This window comes from Corylus avellana, chromosome 2 (assembly GCF_965113065.1).
Source record: "Corylus avellana chromosome 2, dhCorAvel1.hap1.2, whole genome shotgun sequence".
Classification (NCBI taxonomy): Eukaryota; Viridiplantae; Streptophyta; class Magnoliopsida; order Fagales; family Betulaceae; genus Corylus; species Corylus avellana.
This window is the reverse complement of record NC_142491.1, coordinates 1,775,200-1,797,832: the sequence shown is the minus strand read 5'-3', so window position 1 is coordinate 1,797,832 and position 22,633 is coordinate 1,775,200. Positions and strand designations below refer to the sequence as shown.

Here is a 22,633-nt window from a genome sequence, read left to right as displayed (position 1 = left end):
GATAACTTTACTTTAAATCCTTGAATTATCATGCGATTTGACAAGCTTCCAAACTTCAAAACTTCTCAATATGAACCCATGAACTTTCAGTTGCAGTCAATTTGAACAATTTCGTTAGATTTAGCCGTTAACTTCTAACGGCAAAACCTAAAAAGACAAAAATATCATTGATTTTAATTCTTTTAACTTTATTTTTAAATTTAGAATTAAGGGTAAATTTGAAATTTTATAAAAAAGTCAGGAGTATAAACGTCATTGTCTCACTTTTAACGTTTAAAATCTGACGAACGGGTTCAAATTGACTGCATTTAAAAGTTTAGGAGTTCAAATTGAAAGGATTTAAAGTTTGAGAAGCTTATCAAATCACGTGGTAATTCAGGAGTTTAAAGTGAAGTTACCCCAACATATTAGTATATGTGAAAATAAGGGATGACAATGTAGGCAAGGCCGCAAGGGTGAAACACAATGTTTTTATAATTAACTTTTCCTCTAAACTAAAAATTTAGTTTCCCTGAACGTAGGCTAGAATTGCACCAGGCTAGAATTGCATGCTTTAATAAAGTTTGAGAAATGCTACTCGTACAAGCTTGGTCTTTTTCAAAGCAACTCTTACAAAGAGATGTGGGCACTTAGGAAAATAAAAGGAAAACTACACATATCCCACATTGTTGATATTTCCTTCAAACTATCAATTGTGTTAATGTCTCTCTTAAACTATGAATGTACAAACAATTACAATTATTTACTCTTAATCGCAATTGCAACTACTTTAACTCTTAATCATGTACAAGGCCAGTTATCAAGTGATTATTACGATTACACAGTTACAAGGCCAGTTATTAACTCTTAATCACTTTTCAAAAACCTAAGGCACACACTTCGTCTTCCAAACCCTTTTCCTACAAAACCCTCATAGTCACAGAAGCCCTCAACAAAGAAGGATAAGGATCATCGACAATACTGCGAAAATTGCCCATCAGTTTTTTCTTAAATCTTGGCCATCAATGTCATCCAACAACCAACAATCTGCCACGTATCACACTAAAGATAAATAATAAAATATTATTTATTTTTTAAAAAGAAAATATTAAAATTAAAAAATTAAAAAACTCGGGTCGTCGGCCACCCCCAACTGAGCCATGGGGGTGGCGGAAGCCACCCACTGGGCCGGTCGGGGGTGGCTGAAGCCACCTCCATGGCCATAGGGGGTGGTTCAGCCACTCCCATGGCCAAAACCCAAAAATGAACCACCCCCTAAGGCCACCCCCAACCGGCTCCTGGGGGTGGCCGAAGCCACCCCCGTGGCCATAAGGGATGGTTCGGCCACACCCTAGGGCTAAAACCCAAAAATTAACTTTTTGAGTTTTAGCCATGCGAGGTGGTCGAACCACTCCCTAGGGCCATGGGGGTGCCTTTGGCTACCACCTCATTGGTGGTAGCCGACCACCCTATTTTTTTTAATTTTTAATTTTAATAAATATTATATTTTTTAAAAAAAAAATAAATAATATTTGATTATTTATCTTTAGTGAGACATGTGGTAGATTGATAATTGTTGGATATTGAATGGCCAAAATTTAAGAAAAAACTAATGGACAATTTTAACAGTATTACGGGAGATCTTGATCGGAAACACAGAAGGACTTTGTAAAAGTAGTGGACCAATTTGCATTTTTAGGGTTTTTCTTTAACCCGCTTATTTTCGTTTAACGGGTCAACCCGTTTGACATGCGGATCATCCGTCTGACCCATTAAAAAACCTAAGGCACACACTTCGTCTTCTTCTCTCCCTCTCTTCAGCCACACAACTTAACTCTTCCATCTCTCTCTCTCTCTCTCGGTCTCCCCTCTGCTTCCACTGATGCCTTATTGACATAGTAGAAGAGGAGATGGAATTTGCGACTCTCTCTCCTCTCTCTTGCTGAGCGAGTTCGCGTACCTGCACAAAACGCGTGGTGGATCTCTCAGGCATCACCGTCAGCTGGAAAGGCTACAGAACTAGGAAGAATTTCTTCATCTGCAGCAAGGTCAATTTTCTCGTCAACTTTCTAGGGTTCCAAACATATATTTTCTTTGGTTTGGTCCTGAGTGTAAAATTATATTCCAATCTTATGAAAATTGAGTAGCATATCCCTTTTCATTTACTCCATCTCGTGATATTTATTCTCCGAACTAATTATTAGCAAAATTGAGTAGCAAAATTGGGTGATTTTGCTATCCTCCGAACTAATTATTAGGGATAGTTTGGTGGCTCCAAACAAGCCAAAGTAATGGTTCGACTACTCTAAACTTGCGATCAGGGGTGCCGAATCTCTCCCGTGCCAAAAAAATTGATTGTGCTGATAGTTTTAGCTCTCAAAACAATTTTTTTATTTTATTTTTTTTTATAATCACAATTTCCACTATTAATTCAAAATGAATGACCCAAATAAAATGTATTAGGTATAATACTAGATCCAATCCTAGTTTACCACTTGATCTTCTTTATGTATAATGTTATGTACACTTTTATTTTACTACGTTGATGTGGTATTGTTAATTTATTTTTTATTTTTTATTTTTTGTAATAAGGGCTAATTTAAAGACCAATAGAAAACAACAGGTCAACAAAATGAGATAAAATTGTGATAATATTGCATTTCTCATAAATTGTGATAATATTGCATTTTCCTTTGCGTATTTGGGTTGAACATTTTGCTTTACATACAACGTAAGCACTCACGCACGCCAAGTGAAGACAAATTTGAATAATGTTATGATTCTAACTGCTAAAAGAAGGGTCCACCTTGGCCAATAATAGAGCTATCATCCATGCAACTTGAGAGCAATTATATCCAAGCTCTATGGTGTATGTATTTGTGAAGTTTGTGTTTTATATTGAAAAAATATAAATAATAAGAGTGACTAATATAATTAAGTGAGCTTAAGTTTATTCACTTAAGTTTTTGGACTAGAAGTGATGTATATTAACTTACTATTGTTTGACTCAGCATTCCTAATAGAGAAACTAAATGGTACTTCTATCTAAAATAGATAAACAAAACACTAAAAAATCTTCTACATTGGATTATGCATCTCAAATACAAAATACTTTTTTTTTTTTTTTTGCATTTGTGAATAGGCACCGCTACATGTAGCGGACACTGTTCACATATCAATCTCATTAATATACTATTTCTCTCTCCACATCTCTCTTTTTCGAAAATTTTCTCCTACTATTTCTCTTTCACATCTCTCTTTTTCCAAAATTTTCTCCTACTATTTATCCCAAAATTTCTTCATACTATTTCTCTCTCTCCATCTCTTTTTTCCAATATATGGTATCTTTTAAAACTCATTAGTTAAACTTGGGTTTTGATCAACCATTTTTCATAAAAATATAGATAAATCAATATGAATCTCTAATTCTAGTAGGTTTTTTGTTTTCCGGCTGTAGTTAAAAACTACCGCATGTATGCTGTTAAAGGGCTAAAATGCTTTAAAAGTTTTAAGTTAAAAGTGAACGGCTCAATATATTAATTGAAAGTTTTTTCAACTTAAAACTTTGTCATTTTTAAAGAGAGAGACTGAGGCGAAACTGATAACACGAGAGAGGAGACTATGGAACCTGGAGAGAGACCAAGATAGAGAAGAGCAGTACTAGCGAGAGAGAAAGAAAGAGAGAAAGAGAGGAAGAGAGAAAGAAGTCGTTGTCGTGAGCAAAAAATGCTTGGGGGTAAATTTTGCGTAGTTCAAATTTTTGTCGAGATTTAAGCATATATACGTTTTCCTCCCTCTTGGCTGCTGAGACATTGAGGGAAAAAGAATGATGTATGCTGGTGGTTTTTCAATAGTTCTCATGAAGAAAAAAAAAATACTTGTTATTAATTATAATTTTATTCTTGCTTCTTTGATTTTCTTAGCAATCAATAGGAACGATTAGTATAAGCTCAATTTGGTTGCCGATCTTCTCTGTCAAGTTCTTGGTCTCTCTAGTTATTTGTTTCGTCTCTTTTAAAAAGCGATAAAGTTTTGAGTTAAAAAAGCCTTTCAACACATCTTAACCGTTCACCTACTTAAAATTTTGGGGAAACTTCACGTCATTCTCCTGAACTACCACCATTTTTGACATATCCCCCTTGAATTTCAAAACCTCTCACTTTGCCCCCTTGAACTTTCAATTTCTATCACTTTTTCCCCATCTGTTAGTTTTTACGGTTAAACTCAAACGATTTGTATTTTTATGCGCATTATACCTTCACTCAGTCCACATGAAATTTTGAAAATACCCCCAAACTAAGCACCCACCCTCAGCCCAAAACGATATCATTTTAGGCATTAATTTTTTCCTAAAAAAAGGCAAAAATTAAAATTAAAAAAAAAAAAAAAAAAAAAAAAAAAAAAGAGAAGAAAATCGGAGCCACCCCCTTGGACAAAATGGGGTGGCCGGACCACCCCATTTTTTAAATAGCTCCCTCGCTTCATTTAGTAGTCCCTCTTTGCAAAGCCCTTTGATCATTATATTATACGTTGGAACACAAGGTTGCAAACCTTTGGTAGGAAGAGTATTAAAAAGTTCTCTTGCAGCCTCAATTTTTCCAACATTACACATACCATCAATCAACAAGTTGTAAACAACAATATCAAGGTCTAACTCTCTGATTTTCATCTCTTAAAATAATGTCATTGCCTCTGAAAAGTGTAGATTCTTACACAAACCATCTAACAAAGTAGCATAAGTTAGGTGATTAGGATGTTGGTCACAACCTTGCATCTCGTGGAGTAGCACTAGTTCAGTCTTAAGTCTCCCAACTCGGCAAAACTCGCCTATAAGAGTGGTGTAAGTAACAACATTGGGAATCATGCCATTGATAGTCATTTCACGAAAGAGAATCATTGCCTCATCAATTCTTCTGTTTTTACAATACTCGTGGATCAATATGATATAGCTAACAATTTAAGTCAAACAACCATTTTGAACCATCGTATTAAATATTTTGACAATTTCATCCAATCTATTTTGCAACCAGTTACCGTCAATCAAAGAATTATAAGTGATTGTATCAGGCTCTATGCCCCTCTGAATCATCACATTAAAAACTTCATCTGCCTCTGTCAACTTCCCCTCCATGCCAAGCGTGTCCACCAATATGTTGAATGTATGCACATTTTGCATGATTTTTCTTTCCACCATCTCAGTCAATAGCTTAGTTGTCTCCTTCCACCGGGCGAAACTGCACAAGCCCAGAATTAAAGAATTGTAAGTGAAAACGTCTGGCCGAATTCCTCTATTTTTCATTTCAGATAAAAAGTTTAAAGCCTCATTTACCAGTCTGTCTTTGCATAAACTATCAATGATTGTATTATACATCACTACATTAAGTTCAAGATTTCCTTTTTCCATCTTTCTAAGTATCCTAATAGCCACTGTGATCTCACCTATTTTACACAAATCGTTCATTATCGTTCCGTAGGTAACGGCATTAGGTTTGTAGCCTATCTTCTCCATTATGTTAACCAACTTCATAGTTTCAGTAAGTTTACCCTGAAGACAGAGCCCCTTGAATAGATTGTTTAGAATTATACAGTTTGGTTGAAAACTAAGTTTCAAAATTCTTGCTAAAATAGAGAAGCCGAAATCCGCCCGCTTCAAATGACAGAAGCAATTAATTGAAACGCCGAGAGTATAAACATCGGGAGAAATTCTTGATAGTTGCATTTCTTTAATCTAAGAAATCACAGTTGAGTGATGGTTCATTCTTGCAATTGCAGTCAGCAATTGATTAAAATCCACAATGGAAGGCAAATGGTGCATGTGAAGCATTCTATTAAACACTCTTAAGGCATCATCAAGATTCCCAAAGCTACGAGATTTGCATCGATCCCTCACAGATTTCAAGAACTGATTGGGGCTTTCCACAATATCTCTAATGCTATTGGTAGTTTTAGCACAAGTAGAGCGATAATAATAATAAAAATTAGAGGATGGAAAGAAACCCTAACATGACAATAATGGTTGAAGAAGAAAACGAGAGAGTTCTTAGACTTAGAAGTCGTACACATTTCTTGAGGAAGAAAAGCAAAAGCCAATCTGATGTACAAATGGCCCTGCTCAAGAGAAATAAGCAAAAGAAGCAAATCTGTTGTAGAAATGGCATGAGAAGTCACTTAAAACACATTATTTCCACTGATATAAAATGTACATGATCAATAAGTGTAAATAATAACCTTACTCTAACTTGAGAGGAAGCATCTCAATTCTCATGCATGTTTGTCATTGAAATTTGGCCTCATCCTCATGTCATCAAGATGACAATATATGTTGCACCAATTCTTTCAAGGCATTGTAGGATGAACCATCCTCACTCAAACAAAAGTTAGCTTTTTCCTTTAAACCCTTTGCTCTCTGCCTTATCTCTAGGCCTTCACTATCTATCATCAATCTTCTAATTCCTTTTTCTATCTTCCCTCTCTCCAAGACACCCTCCATCTCCAAGCCTGTCTTCCATACATCACACACATATCTCACATTCAAAGTTTGGTCACCAAAAATTGGCCGGCATAGCATCGGAACTCCTTCACAAACACTTTCTAGGGTTGAATTCCAGCCGCAGTGGCTCCAAAACCCTCCAACTGCACCATGTGCCAAGACTTCCTTTTGTGGTGCCCATTTGACAATGCAACCTCTTCTTTCTGTTAGAATATAAATTAAATGATTAAATTTATTCAGTCATATTAGTTTAAACTTTTGCGATAAATTGTGGTTTAGAATATATATAAGATTGCATTAAAAAGCTTAAAAAGTGTTTTTATTTAGTATATAAAAAGTTGTGCCACACAAAAAATGGAATCATTCGTTAAAAAATTTAAAAAGCATTTCCTTGACTTTTTGCTCTAAAAAAAGCCCAAAACTATGTTTTGGGGAAAGCTTAAAATTGATTTTTTTTTTTTTTTTTTTTTTAGATGAAATCTTTATTTCCGAATGTAATCTCAAACAAGCTCTTAATATGGTATCAAAGCTAGACTTCATGAGACTCCACAATTTACCCCATGTCAGCCAAATATTCAATGTGTTGGGTCATCTTTATTAAGAGGAGTTTGAGCTCACATGTCAAGAAAAATGTTAGAATATAAATTAAATGGTTAAATTCATTCATTCCTATTAGCGTAAGTTTTTTAGATAAATAGTGATTTAATACCTTCTACTCTTTTCCAGAAGCTCTCGGACAAAAGCTCCTCCACCCATTCCGAGCCACGCACTGAACCAGGTCGAACCACCCACAGAAACGGCTGCTCACTGCTGGCTAGGCCTGAGGCATTCTCCAAAAGCTCATTTTCATCCATGCTTGTCATGCTGCCAAAGCTCACATAAATAACAGATTCTAGGGCTTGTTTGTCAAGCCAAGAAATGCAATTAGTGTCTTCCTCTAGCAGTGAACTAGAGGAAGATGGAGCTAGTTTATGAAAAGGGCCTATGGGAAAAATTGGATTTCCGAAATATTTCGGCACTTTTGTTAGTGCTTTTTGTTCAAGGAAGTGGATTGTGTTCACTATTATTGCAGAAGCATTTTTTGTTGTTTCTTTCAAGATCGCTCTCAGCTCCAATAAGGTTGGATTTCCTGCCGCGGATTCTATTATGTCCTTAAGCTTAAGGGCCTCCAGCTCAGGCTCTTGGTCTAATTGAGAGAGAGAATCTGTAACATAGATGGAGATAATATTAATTACTCATAACATGATAAAAAGAAGAAGAATTTGGATTTGGCTGGTTCAGTAAGGGACGGTGCCAGTTTGAGTTTGGGGGATTAAGAGCTAAATTTTTTTTTGGATGAACTAATTGACAAAAAATATCTTAAATTATTATTTTTTTACCTTATTTTATTTTTATTTTTTATTTTTTATTTTTTGCCTTAAATTTTGTTTTCCTTGTAATTTTGGGGTGGGGGAGACTATGGCCACAATCAGTCCCCCCTAAATCCGTTCCTGGTTCCAGTAATGTTAATAATTATATTATTATACAATGTTGATATGATAGTCTTAACCAGCTATTGGATTAGTTATTGTTACAAAAAATTAAAAATTAAAAAAATTATGAATTAGTTGAAACTGCCACATCAATATTATGAGATAATCGTAGAATAAAAATGTTCTATCTAATATTTACTCAAATAGCTTAGAAAAAAAAATTACTCAAATACAAAAAATAAAAAATAAAAAATAAAATCCTTAAAACATGAAAAAATACATTTAAGTCACATCATAACACTTTTCAAAACAAAAGACAAAAATATTTTTCAAATCACATTAACAAATTAGATGCCAAAAGCATTAAATGTTGATATTTCCGTTTTCCTTGATTTTTCAAATTCTCTAACAACCCGCCATAGGAAGAAAAAAAAAATCATGGATATTATTAGTGATTTTTCAAGGAAATTCAACTAAAATTAAAATTGAAATCCTGTGCTCAAACGACATATTCTGGTGCGTGAATAGTGTCATTTAAATAGTAATGACACCTTCTGTAGAGTGATGTTGTTTGAACAGTAAAAAGACGCATTTTAATGACGTTTTTTTACAAATGACACAATATCAAATGTCATTGAAGCTCTCTTTTTTTGTAGTTGTCATGGCCATATGAGAAAGAAAGAAAAAAAAAATGATAGATTCATGAAACCATTTCTTATCAATTAAAGTGAAATTTGGGTTTTGAGCAATTTATGTTGGTTTGGCAAAACTTTTTAAATTGACGTGATGTATACATATATTTTGAGTATTTTGTGTTTTTATCTCCAACAATAAGAATTATTTTTGCTACTCAAAAACTCATTTATTTTATTTTACCTACTCATTTTTCAATACATATTACAGCAATTGACAAGCTATTCTCTTTAAATAATATTTTTTTTATAAAGAGAAATAAGAGAAAAATAAAGAGAAAAGAGAAAGATGAGAGAAAATAATAAAAAAAATTCCTACAAGTTTCTATGGTAGCAAATTGTTGTAAATTTTCAATTAAAAAAAAATTATTTTAAAATTTTCATTTTAAAAGGTCTGTTTGATGATGAAAACAGCACATGTTTAAAGGCGGTGCTAGAGATGCTCAAATATGTTTTCTTATTCCTATATATATATATATATATATATATATATATATAAACTACCTTAAAAAGCTTTATCCAAATAATTAGTACCTTGACAGGGGATATAGCCGTGGCCATCAGGATGACGAGAGACGGCGTAGGCAAACAACGAGGCAGCCGCACTTGTACACATGCTAATCCCAGGAAGTTTCAGATGATTCGCCACGCGTTGAGCAAAGTGCATGAACCCATCATAAATAACACCGGCAACCCGATCGTGCGGATCCTCCGCTTCCAAAATCTGCTCCAAGCATCGCTGAAACGGAGCTTCACAGCTCCTGTTAATGGCGGATATGGTGGCGACAATATCCGCAGGCGAGGCGGAGACATTAGACAAGCCGCTTGGTATGGAGACGAAGCTAAAGTCCGGGTGGTTTGAATGGTTTGGAGAGTTGAATTCTGGGTGTAGAACGGTGATTGAAAAGCCTTTGGAGTAGAGGATGGTGGCGATCTGAAGCATGGGATTTATGTGGCCTTGGAAAGGATACACCACAAGCACCAACCTCCGGCCATGCCGTTTTGCTTCTTCCTTTTCCATCGTCACCAAAATAGTCACAATTAGTGCTTAATTTGATAAATACATATACATTTATATGTATATGAGATATTTGTGTAGAAAAGTAAACTAAGGAAGAATTTTCAGGATGTGGAAATGGTAAGGAAGAATTTTCAAGATGTCCTGCAGTTGATTTGGACAGTTCTATAAAAAAAAAAGCTATTAAAATTGTGGAAATGGTAAATTTTTTTTTTTTTTTTTTGGGGGGGGGGGGGGGGGTGGGTTTCCTTGTGTCTTTCTAGTCTTATGCGCATATTATTTTATAAAAATCAAGTGAGAGAAATAAGAATAACTTTATTTTTTTTTGTTTTTGTATAAAATAATATCAAACTAGGACGAGCAAAACACAAGATGAACACCAAAAAAAAAAAATCTAGCATTTCCCTTAAAATTGGGAGATTTTGCTATCCTCCGAACTAATTATTAGCATTGGCCAAATTATCTCTTTGGCCAAGGGATAGTTTGGTGGCTCCAAACAAGCCAAAGTAATGGTTCGACTACTCTAAACTTGCGATCAGGGGTGCCGAATCTCTCCCGTGCCAAAAAAATTGATTGTGCTAATAGTTTTAGCTCTCAAAACAATTTTTTTATTTTATTTTTTTTATAATCACAATTTCCACTATTAATTCAAAATGAATGACCCAAATGAAATGTATTAGGTATAATACTAGATCCAATCCTAGTTTACCACTTGATCTTCTTTATGTATAATGTTATGTACACTTTTATTTTACTACGTTGATGTGGTATTGTTCATTAATTTTTTATTTTTTATTTTTTGTAATAAGGGCTAATTTAAAGACCAATAGAAAACAACAGGTCAACAAAATGAGATAAAATTGTGATAATATTGCATTTCTCAAAAATAGGGATTGGACATTTTCCTTTGCGTATTTGGGTTGAACATTTTGCTTTACATACAACGTAAGCACTTACGCACGCCAAGTGAAGACAAATTTGAATAATGTTATGATTCTAACTGCTAAAAGAAGGGTCCACCTTGGCCAATAATAGAGCTATCATCCATGCAACTTGAGAGCAATTATATCCAAGCTCTATGGTGTATGTATTTGTGAAGTTTGTGTTTTATATTGAAAAAATATAAATAATAAGAGTGACTAATATACTTAAGTGAGCTTAAGTTTATTCACTTAAGTTTTTGGACTAGAAGTGATGTATATTAACTTACTATTGTTTGACTCAGCATTCCTAATAGAGAAACTAAATGGTACTTCTATCTAAAATAGATAAACAAAACACTAAAAAATCCTCTACATTGGATTATGCATCTCAAATACAAAATACATTTTTTTTTTTTGCATTTGTGAACAGGCACCGCTACATGTAGCGGACACTGTTCACATATCAATCTCATTAATATACTATTTCTCTCTCCACATCTCTCTTTTTCGAAAATTTTCTCCTACTATTTCTCTTTCACATCTCTCTTTTTCCAAAATTTTCTCCTACTATTTATCCCAAAATTTCTTCATACTATTTCTCTCTCTCCATCTCTTTTTTCCAATATATGGTATCTTTTAAAACTCATTAGTTAAACTTGGGTTTTGATCAACCATTTTTCATAAAAATATAGATAAATCAATATGAATCTCTAATTCTAGTAGGTTTTTTGTTTTCCGGCTGTAGTTAAAAACTACCGCATGTATGCTGTTAAAGGGCTAAAATGCTTTGAAAGTTTTAAGTTAAAAGTGAACGGCTCAATGTATTAATTGAAAGTTTTTTCAACTTAAAACTTTGTCATTTTTAAAGAGAGAGACTGAGGCGAAACTGATAACATGAGAGAGGAGACTATGGAACCTGGAGAGAGACCAAGATAGAGAAGAGCAGTACTAGCGAGAGAGAGAGAGAGAGAGAAAGAAAGAGAGAAAGAGAGGAAGAGAGAAAGAAGTCGTTGTCGTGAGCAAAAAATGCTTGGGGGTAAATTTTGCGTAGTTCAAATTTTTGTCAAGACTTAAGCATATATACGTTTTCCTCCCTCTTGGCTGCTGAGACATTGAGGGAAAAAGAATGATGTATGCTGGTGGTTTTTCAATAGTTCTCATGAAGAAAAAAAAAATACTTGTTATTAATTATAATTTTATTCTTGCTTCTTTGATTTTCTTAGCAATCAATAGGAACGATTAGTATAAGCTCAATTTGGTTGCCGATCTTCTCTGTCAAGTTCTTGGTCTCTCTAGTTATTTGTTTCGTCTCTTTTAAAAAGCGATAAAGTTTTGAGTTAAAAAAGCCTTTCAACACATTCACCTACTTAAAATTTTGGGGAAACTTCACGTCATTCTCCTGAACTACCACCATTTTTGACATACCCCCCTTGAATTTCAAAACCTCTCACTTTGCCCCCTTGAACTTTCAATTTCTATCACTTTTTCCCCATCTGTTAGTTTTTACGGTTAAACTCAAACGATTTGTATTTTTATGCGCATTATACCTTCACTCAGTCCACATGAAATTTTGAAAATACCCCCAAACTAAGCAGCCACCCTCAGCCCAAAACGATATCGTTTTAGGCATTAATTTTTTCCTAAAAAAAGGCAAAAATTAAATTTTTTTTTTTTTTTTTTTTGAAAAAAAAAAGAAAAAAAAAAAAAGAAAATCGGAGCCACCCCCTTGGACAAAATGGGGTGGCCAGACCACCCCATTTTTTAAATAGCTCCCTCGCTTCATTTAGTAGTCCCCCTTTGCAAAGCCCTTTGATCATTATATTATACGTTGGAACACAAGGTTGCAAACCTTTGGTAGGAAGAGTATTAAAAAGTTCTCTTGCAGCCTCAATTTTTCCAACATTACACATACCATCAATCAACAAGTTGTAAACAACAATATCAAGGTCTAACTCTCTGATTTTCATCTCTTAAAATAATGTCATTGCCTCTGAAAAGTGTAGATTCTTACACAAACCATCTAACAAAGTAGCATAAGTTAGGTGATTAGGATGTTGGTCACAACCTTGCATCTCGTGGAGTAGCACTAGTTCAGTCTTAAGTCTCCCAACTCGGCAAAACTCGCCTATAAGAGTGGTGTAAGTAACAACATTGGGAATCATGCCATTGATAGTCATTTCACGAAAGAGAATCATTGCCTCATCAATTCTTCTGTTTTTACAATACTCGTGGATCAATATGATATAGCTAACAATTTAAGTCAAACAACCATTTTGAACCATCGTATTAAATATTTTGACAATTTCATCCAATCTATTTTGCAACCAGTTACCGTCAATCAAAGAATTATAAGTGATTGTATCAGGCTCTATGCCCCTCTGAATCATCACATTAAAAACTTCATCTGCCTCTGTCAACTTCCCCTCCATGCCAAGCGTGTCCACCAATATGTTGAATGTATGCACATTTTGCATGATTTTTCTTTCCACCATCTCAGTCAATAGCTTAGTTGTCTCCTTCCACCGGGCGAAACTGCACAAGCCCAGAATTAAAGAATTGTAAGTGAAAACGTCTAGCCGAATTCCTCTATTTTTCATTTCAGATAAAAAGTTTAAAGCCTCATTTACCAGTCTGTCCTTGCATAAACTATCGATGATTGTATTATACATCACTACATTAAGTTCAAGATTTCCTTTTTCCATCTTTCTAAGTATCGTAATAGCCACTGTGATCTCACCTATTTTACACAAATCGTTCATTATCGTTCCGTAGGTAACGGCATTAGGTTTGTAGCCTATCTTCTCCATTATGTTAACCAACTTCATAGTTTCAGTAAGTTTACCCTGAAGACAGAGCCCCTTGAATAGATTGTTTAGAATTATACAGTTTGGTTGAAAACTAAGTTTCAAAATTCTTGCTAAAATAGAGAAGCCGAAATCCGCCCGCTTCAAATGACAGAAGCAATTAATCGAAACGCCGAGAGTATAAACATCGGGAGAAATTCTTGATAGTTGCATTTCTTTAATCTAAGAAATCACAGTTGAGTGATGGTTCATTCTTGCAATTGATTAAAATCCACAATGGAAGGCAAATGGTGCATGTGAAGCATTCTATTAAACACTCTTAAGGCATCATCAAGATTCCCAAAGCTACGAGATTTACATCGATCCCTCACAGATTTCAAGAACTGATTGGGGCTTTCCACAATATCTCTACCACTATTGGTAGTTCTAGCAGAAGTAGAGCGATAATAATAATAAAAATTTAGAGGATGGAAACAAACCCTAACATGACAATAATGGTTGAAGAAGAAAACAAGAGAGTTCTTAGACTTAGAAGTCGAACTCATTTCTTGAGGAAGAAAAGCAAAAGCCAATATGATGTACAAATGGCTTTGCTCAAGAGAAATAAGCAGAAGAAGCATATCTGATGTAGAAATGATATGAGAAGTCACTTAAAACACATTATCTCAACTGATATAAAATGTATATGATAAATAAGTTTGAATAATAACATTACTCTAACTTGAGAGGAAGCATCTCAATTCTCATGCATGTTTATCATTGAAATTTGGCCTCATCCTCATGTCATCAAGATGACAATATATGTTGCACCAATTCATTCAAGGCATTGTAGGATGAACCATCCTCACTCAAACAAAAGTTAGCTTTTTCCTTTAAACCTTTTGCTCTTTGCCTTATCTCTAGGCCTTCACTATCTATCATCAGTCTCCTAATTCCTTTTTCTATCTTCCCTCTCTCCAAGACACCCTCCATCTCCAAGCCTATCTTCCATACATCACACACATATCTCACATTCAAAGGTTGGTCACCAAAAATTGGCCGGCATAGCATCGGAACTCCTTCCCAAACACTTTCTAGGGTTGAATTCCAGCCGCAATGGCTCCAAAACCCTCCAACTGCACCATGCGCCAAGACTTCCTTTTGTGGTGCCCATTTGACAATGCAACCTTTTCCTTCTGCTAAAATATAAATTAAATGATTAAATTTATTCAGCCATATTAGTTTAAGTTTTAGAAATAAGTGGTGGTTTAAAATATATATGAGATTGCATTAAAAACCTTAAAAAATGTTTTTATTTAGTATATAAAAAGTTGTGCCACATAAAAAAATGGGTTCATTTGTTAAAAAATTTAAAAAGCATTTCTTCGACTTTTTGTTCTAAAAAAAGCCCATAACTATGTTTTGGGAAAAGCTTAAAATTGAATTCTTTTTTTTTTTTTTCCTTTCTAAAAAGCTCTTTCTAGCATTTTTTTTTTCTATAGATAAAATCTTTATTTTCCAATATAATCTCAAACAAGCTCTTAATATGGTATCAAAGCTAGACGTCATGAATTCAAACCCTGACTCCACAATTTACCCCATTTCAATCAAATATTCAGTGTGTTGGGTCTTCTTTATTAAGAGGAGTTTGAGCTCACATGTGAAAAAGAATGTTAGAATATAAATTAAATAATTAAATTCATTCATTCCTATTAGCGTAAGTTTTTGAGATAAATGGTGATTTAATACCTTCTACTCTTTTCCAGAAGCCCTCGGGCAAAAGCTCCTCTACCCATTCCGAGCCACGCACCGAACCAGGTCGTACCACCCACAAAAAAGGCTGTTCACTGCTAGCTAGGCCCAAGGCAATCTCCAGAAGCTCATTTTCATCCATGCTTGTCATGCTGCCAAAGCTCACATAAATAACAGATTCTAGGGCTTGTTTGTCAAGCCAAGAAATGCAATTAGCGTCTTCCTCTAGCAGTGAACTAGAGGAAGATGGAGCTAGTTTATGAAAAGGGCCTACGGGAAAAATTGGAATTCCGAATTTTTGCTGCACTTTTGTTAGTATTTTTTGTTCAAGGAAGTGGATTGTGTTCACTATTATTGCAGAAGCATTTTTTGTTGTTTCTGTCATGATGGCTCTCAACTCCAAAAAGGTTGGATTTCTTGCCGCGGATTCTATTATGTCCTTAAGCTTAAGGGCCTCCAGCTCAGGCTCTTGGTCTAATTGAGAGAGAGAATCTGTAACATAGATGGAGATAATATTAATTACTTATAACATAATAAAAGAAGAAGAATTTGGATTTGGCTAGTTCCAGTAATGTTAATAATTATATTTTTATCTCATAATTATCATAAAAAAAAATAAAAATAAAAAAATCCTAAAAACATGGAAAAATATATTTAACTTACATCATAACACTTTCTTAACACTTTTCAAAACAAAAGGCAAAAATACTTTCCAAAACACATTAACAAACCGCAAAGCATTAAATGTTGATATTTCCTTTTTCCTTGATTTTTCAAATTCTCTAACAACCCGCCATAGGAAGAAAAAAAAATCATGGATATTATTAATTACTGATTTTTGAAGGAAATTCAATTGAAATTGAAATTGAAATCATGTGCTCAAACGACATATTCTGATGCGTGAATAGTGTCGTTTAAACAGTAGTAACACCTTCTATGAAGTGATGTTGTTTGAATAGTAAAAAGACGCATTTTAATGACTTTTTTCCCAAACAACACAATTTCAAATGTCAATGAAGCTTTTTTTTTTTTTTTTTTTTTGTGGTTGTCTGCCATGGCCGTATGAGCAAGAACAAGAAAATGATAGACTCATGAAACCATTTCTCATGAAAATATCAATTAAGGTGAAATTTGGGTTTTTAGCAGTTTATGTTTGTTTGGCAAAAAATTTTAAATGTTATTTTTTGTTTTTTGTTTTTTTTTTGTTTTTTTGTTTATGACGTGATATAAATATAAAAATAATTTTGAGTATTTTGTGTTTTTATCTCCAACAATAAGAGTTATTTTAGCAACTCAAAAACTCATTTATTTTATTTTACCTACTCATTTTTCAATACATATTCCAGCAATTAACCAGCTATTCTCTTTAAATAATATTTTTTTAATAAAGAGAAATAAGAGAAAAATAAAGAGGAAAGAGAAAGATGAGAGAAAATAATAAACAAAAATCCAACAAGTTTCTACAGTAGCAAATTGTTGAAAATTTTTCATTTTAAAAGGTCTGCTTGACGATGAAAACAACACGTTTAAAGGCGGTGTTGTCTCCAAGAGGTAGCTCAATCGGCTGAGACCACGCCTCATAAAGTGGAGGTCACTAGTTCGAGTCCTCATTCCCCTTTTGTGCGAAAATGTCAAAAATAAAATAAAAATAAATAAAAAATAAAGCGGTGCTAGAGATGCTCAAATATGTTTTCCTATTCCTAAAAATACAAAAAATAAAAACTACCTTAAAATGCTTTATCCAAATAAGTACCTAGAAAGGGGATATAGCCATGGCCATCAGGATGACGAGAGACGGCGAAGGTAAACAACGTGGTAGCCGCACTTGTACGCACGCTAATTCCGGGAAGTTTCAGATGATTCGCCACGCGTTGAGCAAAGTGCATGAACGCATCATAAATAACACCGGCAACCTGATCGTGCGGATCCTCCGCTTCCAAAATCTGCTCCAAGCATCGCTGAAACGGAGCTTCACAACTCCTGTTAATGGCGGATATGGTGCCGCCAATATCCCCAGGCGAGACGAAGACATTAGACAAGCCGCCTGGTATGGAGACGAAGCTGAAGTCCGGGTGGTTTGAATGGTTCGGAGAGTTGAATTCTGGGTGTAGAATGGTAATTGAAAAGCCTTTGGAGTAGAGGATGGTGGCGAGCTGAAGCATGGGATTTATGTGGCCTTGGGAAGGAAACACCACAAGCGCCAACCTCCGACCATGCCTTTTTGCTTCTTCCTTTTCCATCATCACCAAAATAGACAACAATTAGTGCTTAATTTGATACATACATATACATTTGAGAAATACTGGAGTGCATTCTGCTGACCAACCACTCACTATCCGTGAGTCTAAGCATCTTGATGTTTTCAAAAATAAATAAATAAAAATTTAAGACTCACAGATGGTGAGTGGATGGCCAGCATTTCTCTATACATTTGTCTGTATATGAGATATTTGTGTAGAAAAGTAAACTAAGGAAGAATTTTCAAGATAATTGTGTTGATTTGGACAGTTCTTTAAAAAAAATGCCATTAAAATTGTGGAAATGATAAATGTTTTTCTTGGTGTTCTCTTTGTGTCTTTCTGGTCTTATGTGGATATTATTTTATAAAAATCAAGTGAGAGAAATAAGAACAATATCTAGTATTTCCCTTAAAATTGGGTGGTTTTGCTATCCTCCAAACTAATTATTAAGAGTAGCCGAATTATCTCTTTGCCCAAGGAATAGTTTGGTCACTCCAAACAAGCCAAAGTAGTGGTTCGACTAATCTAAACTTCTTATTAAGGGTGACCGAATCACTCCCGTGGCCAAAAAAATTGATTTTGCAGATGGTTTAGCTATCACACCAACCTTTTTATTTTTATTTTTTGTTATCATATTTTCAACTATTAATTCAAAATGAATGATTTAAATGAAATGTATTAGGTATGGCATTGGATCCCAATCTTAGTTTACCATTCTTCTTCAATATTAATATTAACATATTAATATTGCATTTTGCTCTTCATACAACGTACTTAAGCACTCACGCACGCCGAGTGAAGACAAATTTGATTTTTCTGCCTAAAGTCGTGATCGTGATGTATTGAAAGTTTTGATTTTTCTGCAAATTCTGATTCCTTAATTATGTTTAGATTTTCATTTCGTTTTTTAAAATATTAATTATTTTAATTTAATAATTAAAATTTTAAATATGTTGCGAAATCCATGAGTACTTGCCGCCATAGTGGGGCAAAGATGAGTGACAATTTCGTTGCTGTACCCACAATTTCTTAAATAATAGGACCCACGCTTGGTCTTGAGCTTAGATTCTCACCGCTAAAAGGAGGGCCCGCCACCTTGGCCAATAATAGAGCTATCATCCATGCATCTTGAGACCAATTATATCCAAGCTCTTGGTGTATGTATTTGTGAGGTTTATATTTTATATAGAGAAAATATAAAAAATAAGAATAATTAATATACTTAAGCAAAGTAGTACGTTTATCTAAAATAGATAAACGAAACACTAAAAAATCCTTTACATTGGATTATGCATTTTAAATGCAAAATACTTTCTTTCTTTTTTTTTCATTTGTGTAGCAGATACTGTTCACACATCTATCTCATTAATATACTATTTCTCTCTCCACATACATCTCTCTTTTCTCAAAATTTTCTCCTATTATTTCTCTTCCACATCTCTCTTTTTCCAAAATTTTCTCCTACTATTTCTCCCAAAATTTCCCTTTTTTTCTTTTTTACTTTTTTTATTATTATTATTTTATCTAATGTATGGTGTTTTTTAAAACTCATTAGCTAAACGAGATAAAATAGATTTTGATTAACCATTTTGCATAAAAATATAGATAAGCCAATGTAAATGCTCTAATTCTAGTAGATTTTTTGTTTTCTGGCTGTCATTAATTAAAAACTAGCTGCTAATCTCTCTTAAAAAACGACATAGTTTTGATTTAAAAAACCTTTCAACATATCTTAACCGTTCACCTTTAACTTAAAACTTTCAATACATCTTAACCGTTTAATTTTTTAACAATACATGCTGTAGAAGTTGAATCCTTGTTTTCCTAGTCCAAAAAGGCACAAAAGCTTCCAAACAAACGGGCACTCATAATTCTGCTTCATGTGTTTTTAAATGGTAGTTCAATTAGTTGTGAATTAATTTTCATTAAGCAGAAATCATTAGTTTGAATATTCCCCTTCCCCTTTCTCTTGTATGGACATGTAAAAAAAAAAAATTCTGCTACATGTCACTTAGCTTTTTCGATCTAGTTTTAAGACTTATTCCTCGTTTAAGGCCTTTAGGCCACACAAGTATATCTTTCTTGTACACCATATATATATATATATATATATTAGAGCAAAGAAAAAAGAAAAACATCTAATGCTAGCTTCCTTAAAACGACAAGATCCATTTCAAAAAATATAAAATAAAATAAAACGACAAGATCATGCGCTTGAGGGTCTGGAGTACTTGTGCCAACCAAGAAGCATGGAAATGCACACCCGCATGATGTAGAGCTTCCCCCTCTGCTGTCTCACCATTCTCTTCCACTTGGCAAATCTCAGCCTTCCCATGTTTGATATTGTTAGAACAGTTGTCGTGCACTCCGCGCTCTATTCCATATTCTCAAGTATGAGAGCTCTGAGAGAGTATGAGAAGATAATAGATGATTTTGTACCTTAGGGGCCAATTTATAGGCTAAAGAGTTGAAGTAGACTTGAACTAATTCTCAATTGTTTGAGTTAATTTTGAAGTCCTCCTACTCAAATTTAGACTTTGAGTAGGACTCCGTGACCCATATTATTCTGGTGGAGTCTCACCTGCTATTTAAAATAAAAATTTGGATAAAAATTACTTTTAAACCTTGTGCTTTAACAATATGAACTCCCAATTAACTTAACAAAACCTAAAATTTGAATATACCAATTATATCATGCATTTGTTTCTTTTAACTTTTTAGGATGAATTTGTTTCTTTGGTTTCTCAGTCTTGAGTCCAGAAGTTGGTCAATTAGTTCTTGAGTAGTTCTCTTCAATTGTAACTTTTGCAATAAATGTTTGAGCGGACAAATGTGCCCCAATGCAGACAATTGGTAAGTACATATCTTTGGCTCATCAACGTACGTCTTTCATTTTGTATATATATACTAGTTTGGTGGGCTTTTTAGTCATTTTCGTTAGGGGTTAACGGATAAAATTGATGGACAAGGGTCATTTGAATCAATTTAAAAGTTCAGAAAGGTTAAATTAAGAGTTTTTAAAACTTGGGAGTCTTCTCAAAATACATGGTAGTTCAGAGGTTTAAAGTAATGTTTATCCAAATTTTTATTTTGAATAACTTGTAGCCCTTATCCTCTCAACTGGCTGATCACCTTTATCTATTTTTCCATTTAAGTTGAATGTTTGAGTTAGAACTTAGAGATGACAGCAACATTGCTTTAATAAGCTTTGATGGGACTCTATGACATCATGTTAAAAAAAAAACATAAATCAATATGATGAAGCTTCAATTTTTAAAACCATGGGCACAATTATGCTGATACATGAACTGCCCAACCCTAGTGAATATCATCCAGCAGCTCATTTCATGATTAAACAACTACATTCGAGTGGTAGAAATGTTTGAAAAGTGATTAACAGTTAATAACCGGCCTTCAATGATTGTATAACCGTCGTTTGTGGTTATTTAAAAATAATAAATCGCTTAAAGTGGTTGCGATTGCAATTAAGAGTAAATAATTGCAATTGTTTGTACATCCCTATTTTAAGAAAGACATTGACACAATTGATATTTTGAAGGGCATACCGACAATGTGGGATATGTGTAGTTTTCCTTTTATTTTCTTAAGTGCCCACATCTCTTTGTAGGAGTCGTTTTGAAAAATACCAAGCTTGTACGAGTAGCATTTCTCAAACTTTATTAAAACATGCAATTCTAGCCTACGTTCAGGGGCGAAACTAAATTTTAAATTTTTAAGTTTAGAGGAACAATTTCTTTTCTCTTTTATCCTTTTTTTTTTTTTTAACAAAAAAAAAAAAAGGGTAAAAAGTTAATTATAAAAACATTGTGTTTCGCCCTTGCGCCCTTGCATACATTATCATCCCCGGTATTCTCACATATATTAATATGTTGGAGTAACTTCACTTTAAACTCTTGAATAACCATGCGATTTGACAAACCTTCAAACTTTAAAACTTCTCAATTTGAACCCATGAATTTTCAATTGTAGTCAATTTGAACAATTTTGTCAGATTTAGCCGTAAACTTCTAATGGCAAACCCTAAAAAGACCAAAATATCCCTGATTTTAATTCTTTTTAAAAACTTTATTTTAAAATTTAGAATTAAGGGTAAATTTGAAATTTTATAAAAAAGTCAGGGGTATAAACGTCATTTTTTTAGTTTTAACGTTTAAAATCTCACGAACGTGTTCAAATTTACTGCAATTGAAAGTTCAGGAGTTCAAATTTAGAAGTTTTAAAGTTTGAGGAGCTTATCAAATTGCGTGGTAATTCAAGAGTTTAAAGTGAAATTACCCCAACATATAATATATGCGAGAATATTAAAGGATGACAATGTAGGCAAGGCCGCAAGGGTGAAACACAATGTTTTTATAATTAACTTTTTACCCTCTATTTAAAAAAGAAAAGAAAAAGAAATTGTTCCTCTAAACTTAAAATTTAGTTTCGCCCTAAACGTAGGCTAGAATTGCATGCTTTAATAAAGTTTGAGAAATGCTACTCGTACAAGATTGGTCTTTTTCAAAGCGACTCTTACAAAGAGATGTGGGTGCTTAAGAAAATAAAAGGAAAACTACACATATCCCACATTGTCGATATTCCCTTCAAACTATCAATTGTGTTAATGTCTTTTTTAAACTATGAATGTACAAACAATTGCAATTATTTACTCTTAATCGCAATCGCAACCACTTTAACTCTTAATCATGTACAAGGCCAGTTATCAAGTGATTATTACGATTATACACTTACAAGGCCAGTTATTAACTCTTAATCACTTTTCAAAAACCTAAGGAACACACTTCGTCTTCCAAATCCTTCCCCTACAAAACCCTCACAGTCACAGAAGCCCTCAACACAGAAGGATTGGGATTCCCGACAATACTGTCAAAATTGCCCATCAGTTTTTTCTTAAATCTTGGCCATCAATGTCATCCAACAGCCATCAATCTGCCACGTGTCACACTAAAGATAAATAATAAAATATTATTTATTTTTTAAAAAGAAAATTAAAAAATTAAAAAACTCTGGTGGCCGGCCACCCCAACTAAGCCATGGGGGTGGCAGAAGCCACCCCCGGGGCCGGTCGGGGGTGGCCGAAGCCACCTCCATGGCCATAGGGGGTGGTTCGGCCACCTCCCATGGCCAAACCACCCCTTAAGACCACGGGGGTGGCTTCGGCCACCGCTAGGGGCCGGTTGGGGGTGGTTCGGCCACCCCACATGGCCAAAACCCAAAAATTTAATTTTTGGGTTTTGGCCTTTGGGGGGTGGCCAAACCACGC

At 34.2% G+C, this 22,633-nt stretch overlaps 2 protein-coding genes and 2 pseudogenes across 3 annotated transcripts; all 4 read right to left on the bottom strand.

Moving 5' to 3' along the window:
- Positions 1–3,443: 3,443 nt before the first annotated feature.
- On the bottom strand, positions 3,444–6,137 carry LOC148587173 (uncharacterized; annotated as a pseudogene).
- Positions 6,138–6,143: 6 nt separating this feature from the next.
- On the bottom strand, positions 6,144–9,660 carry LOC132167046 (UDP-glycosyltransferase 76H1-like). The gene is made up of 3 exons (XM_059577939.2): positions 9,168–9,660; positions 7,179–7,673; positions 6,144–6,672 (listed from the first exon to the last, which is right to left on the bottom strand). The coding sequence occupies exons 1-3, from the start codon at positions 9,652–9,654 to the stop codon at positions 6,284–6,286; spliced, it is 1,371 nt and encodes a 456-aa protein (XP_059433922.2). The 5' UTR covers positions 9,655–9,660; the 3' UTR covers positions 6,144–6,283.
- A 2,133-nt stretch (positions 9,661–11,793) lies between these two features.
- Positions 11,794–13,998, bottom strand: LOC148587172 (uncharacterized; annotated as a pseudogene).
- A 15-nt stretch (positions 13,999–14,013) lies between these two features.
- On the bottom strand, positions 14,014–17,452 carry LOC132163296 (UDP-glycosyltransferase 76B1-like). 2 transcript variants are annotated; one of them, XM_059573534.2, is made up of 3 exons: positions 16,863–17,452; positions 15,107–15,601; positions 14,014–14,556 (listed from the first exon to the last, which is right to left on the bottom strand). In XM_059573534.2, the coding sequence occupies exons 1-3, from the start codon at positions 17,350–17,352 to the stop codon at positions 14,165–14,167; spliced, it is 1,377 nt and encodes a 458-aa protein (XP_059429517.2). In that variant the 5' UTR covers positions 17,353–17,452; the 3' UTR covers positions 14,014–14,164. The 2 variants fall into 2 exon arrangements, with proteins under 2 accessions (XP_059429517.2, XP_059429524.2); XM_059573541.2 differs by having other exon boundaries at positions 14,019–14,553.
- Positions 17,453–22,633: the final 5,181 nt, after the last annotated feature.

What these genes read in the sequence shown, in the direction of transcription:
- LOC132167046 (XM_059577939.2), bottom strand. Translation starts at nt 9,654, where the DNA reads ATGGAAAAGGAAGAAGCAAAACGGCATGGCCGGAGGTTGGTGCTTGTG. An exon ending in CGGCTATATCCCCTGTCAAG is followed by an intron (nt 7,674 to 9,167) that starts GTACTAATTATT and finishes TCTATGTTACAG; the next exon opens with ATTCTCTCTCTCAATTAGAC. An exon ending in CTTCTGGAAAAGAGTAGAAG is followed by an intron (nt 6,673 to 7,178) that starts GTATTAAATCAC and finishes ATATTCTAACAG; the next exon opens with AAAGAAGAGGTTGCATTGTC.
- LOC132163296 (XM_059573534.2), bottom strand. Translation starts at nt 17,352, where the DNA reads ATGATGGAAAAGGAAGAAGCAAAAAGGCATGGTCGGAGGTTGGCGCTT. An exon ending in TGGCTATATCCCCTTTCTAG is followed by an intron (nt 15,602 to 16,862) that starts GTACTTATTTGG and finishes TCTATGTTACAG; the next exon opens with ATTCTCTCTCTCAATTAGAC. An exon ending in CTTCTGGAAAAGAGTAGAAG is followed by an intron (nt 14,557 to 15,106) that starts GTATTAAATCAC and finishes TTTATATTTTAG; the next exon opens with CAGAAGGAAAAGGTTGCATT.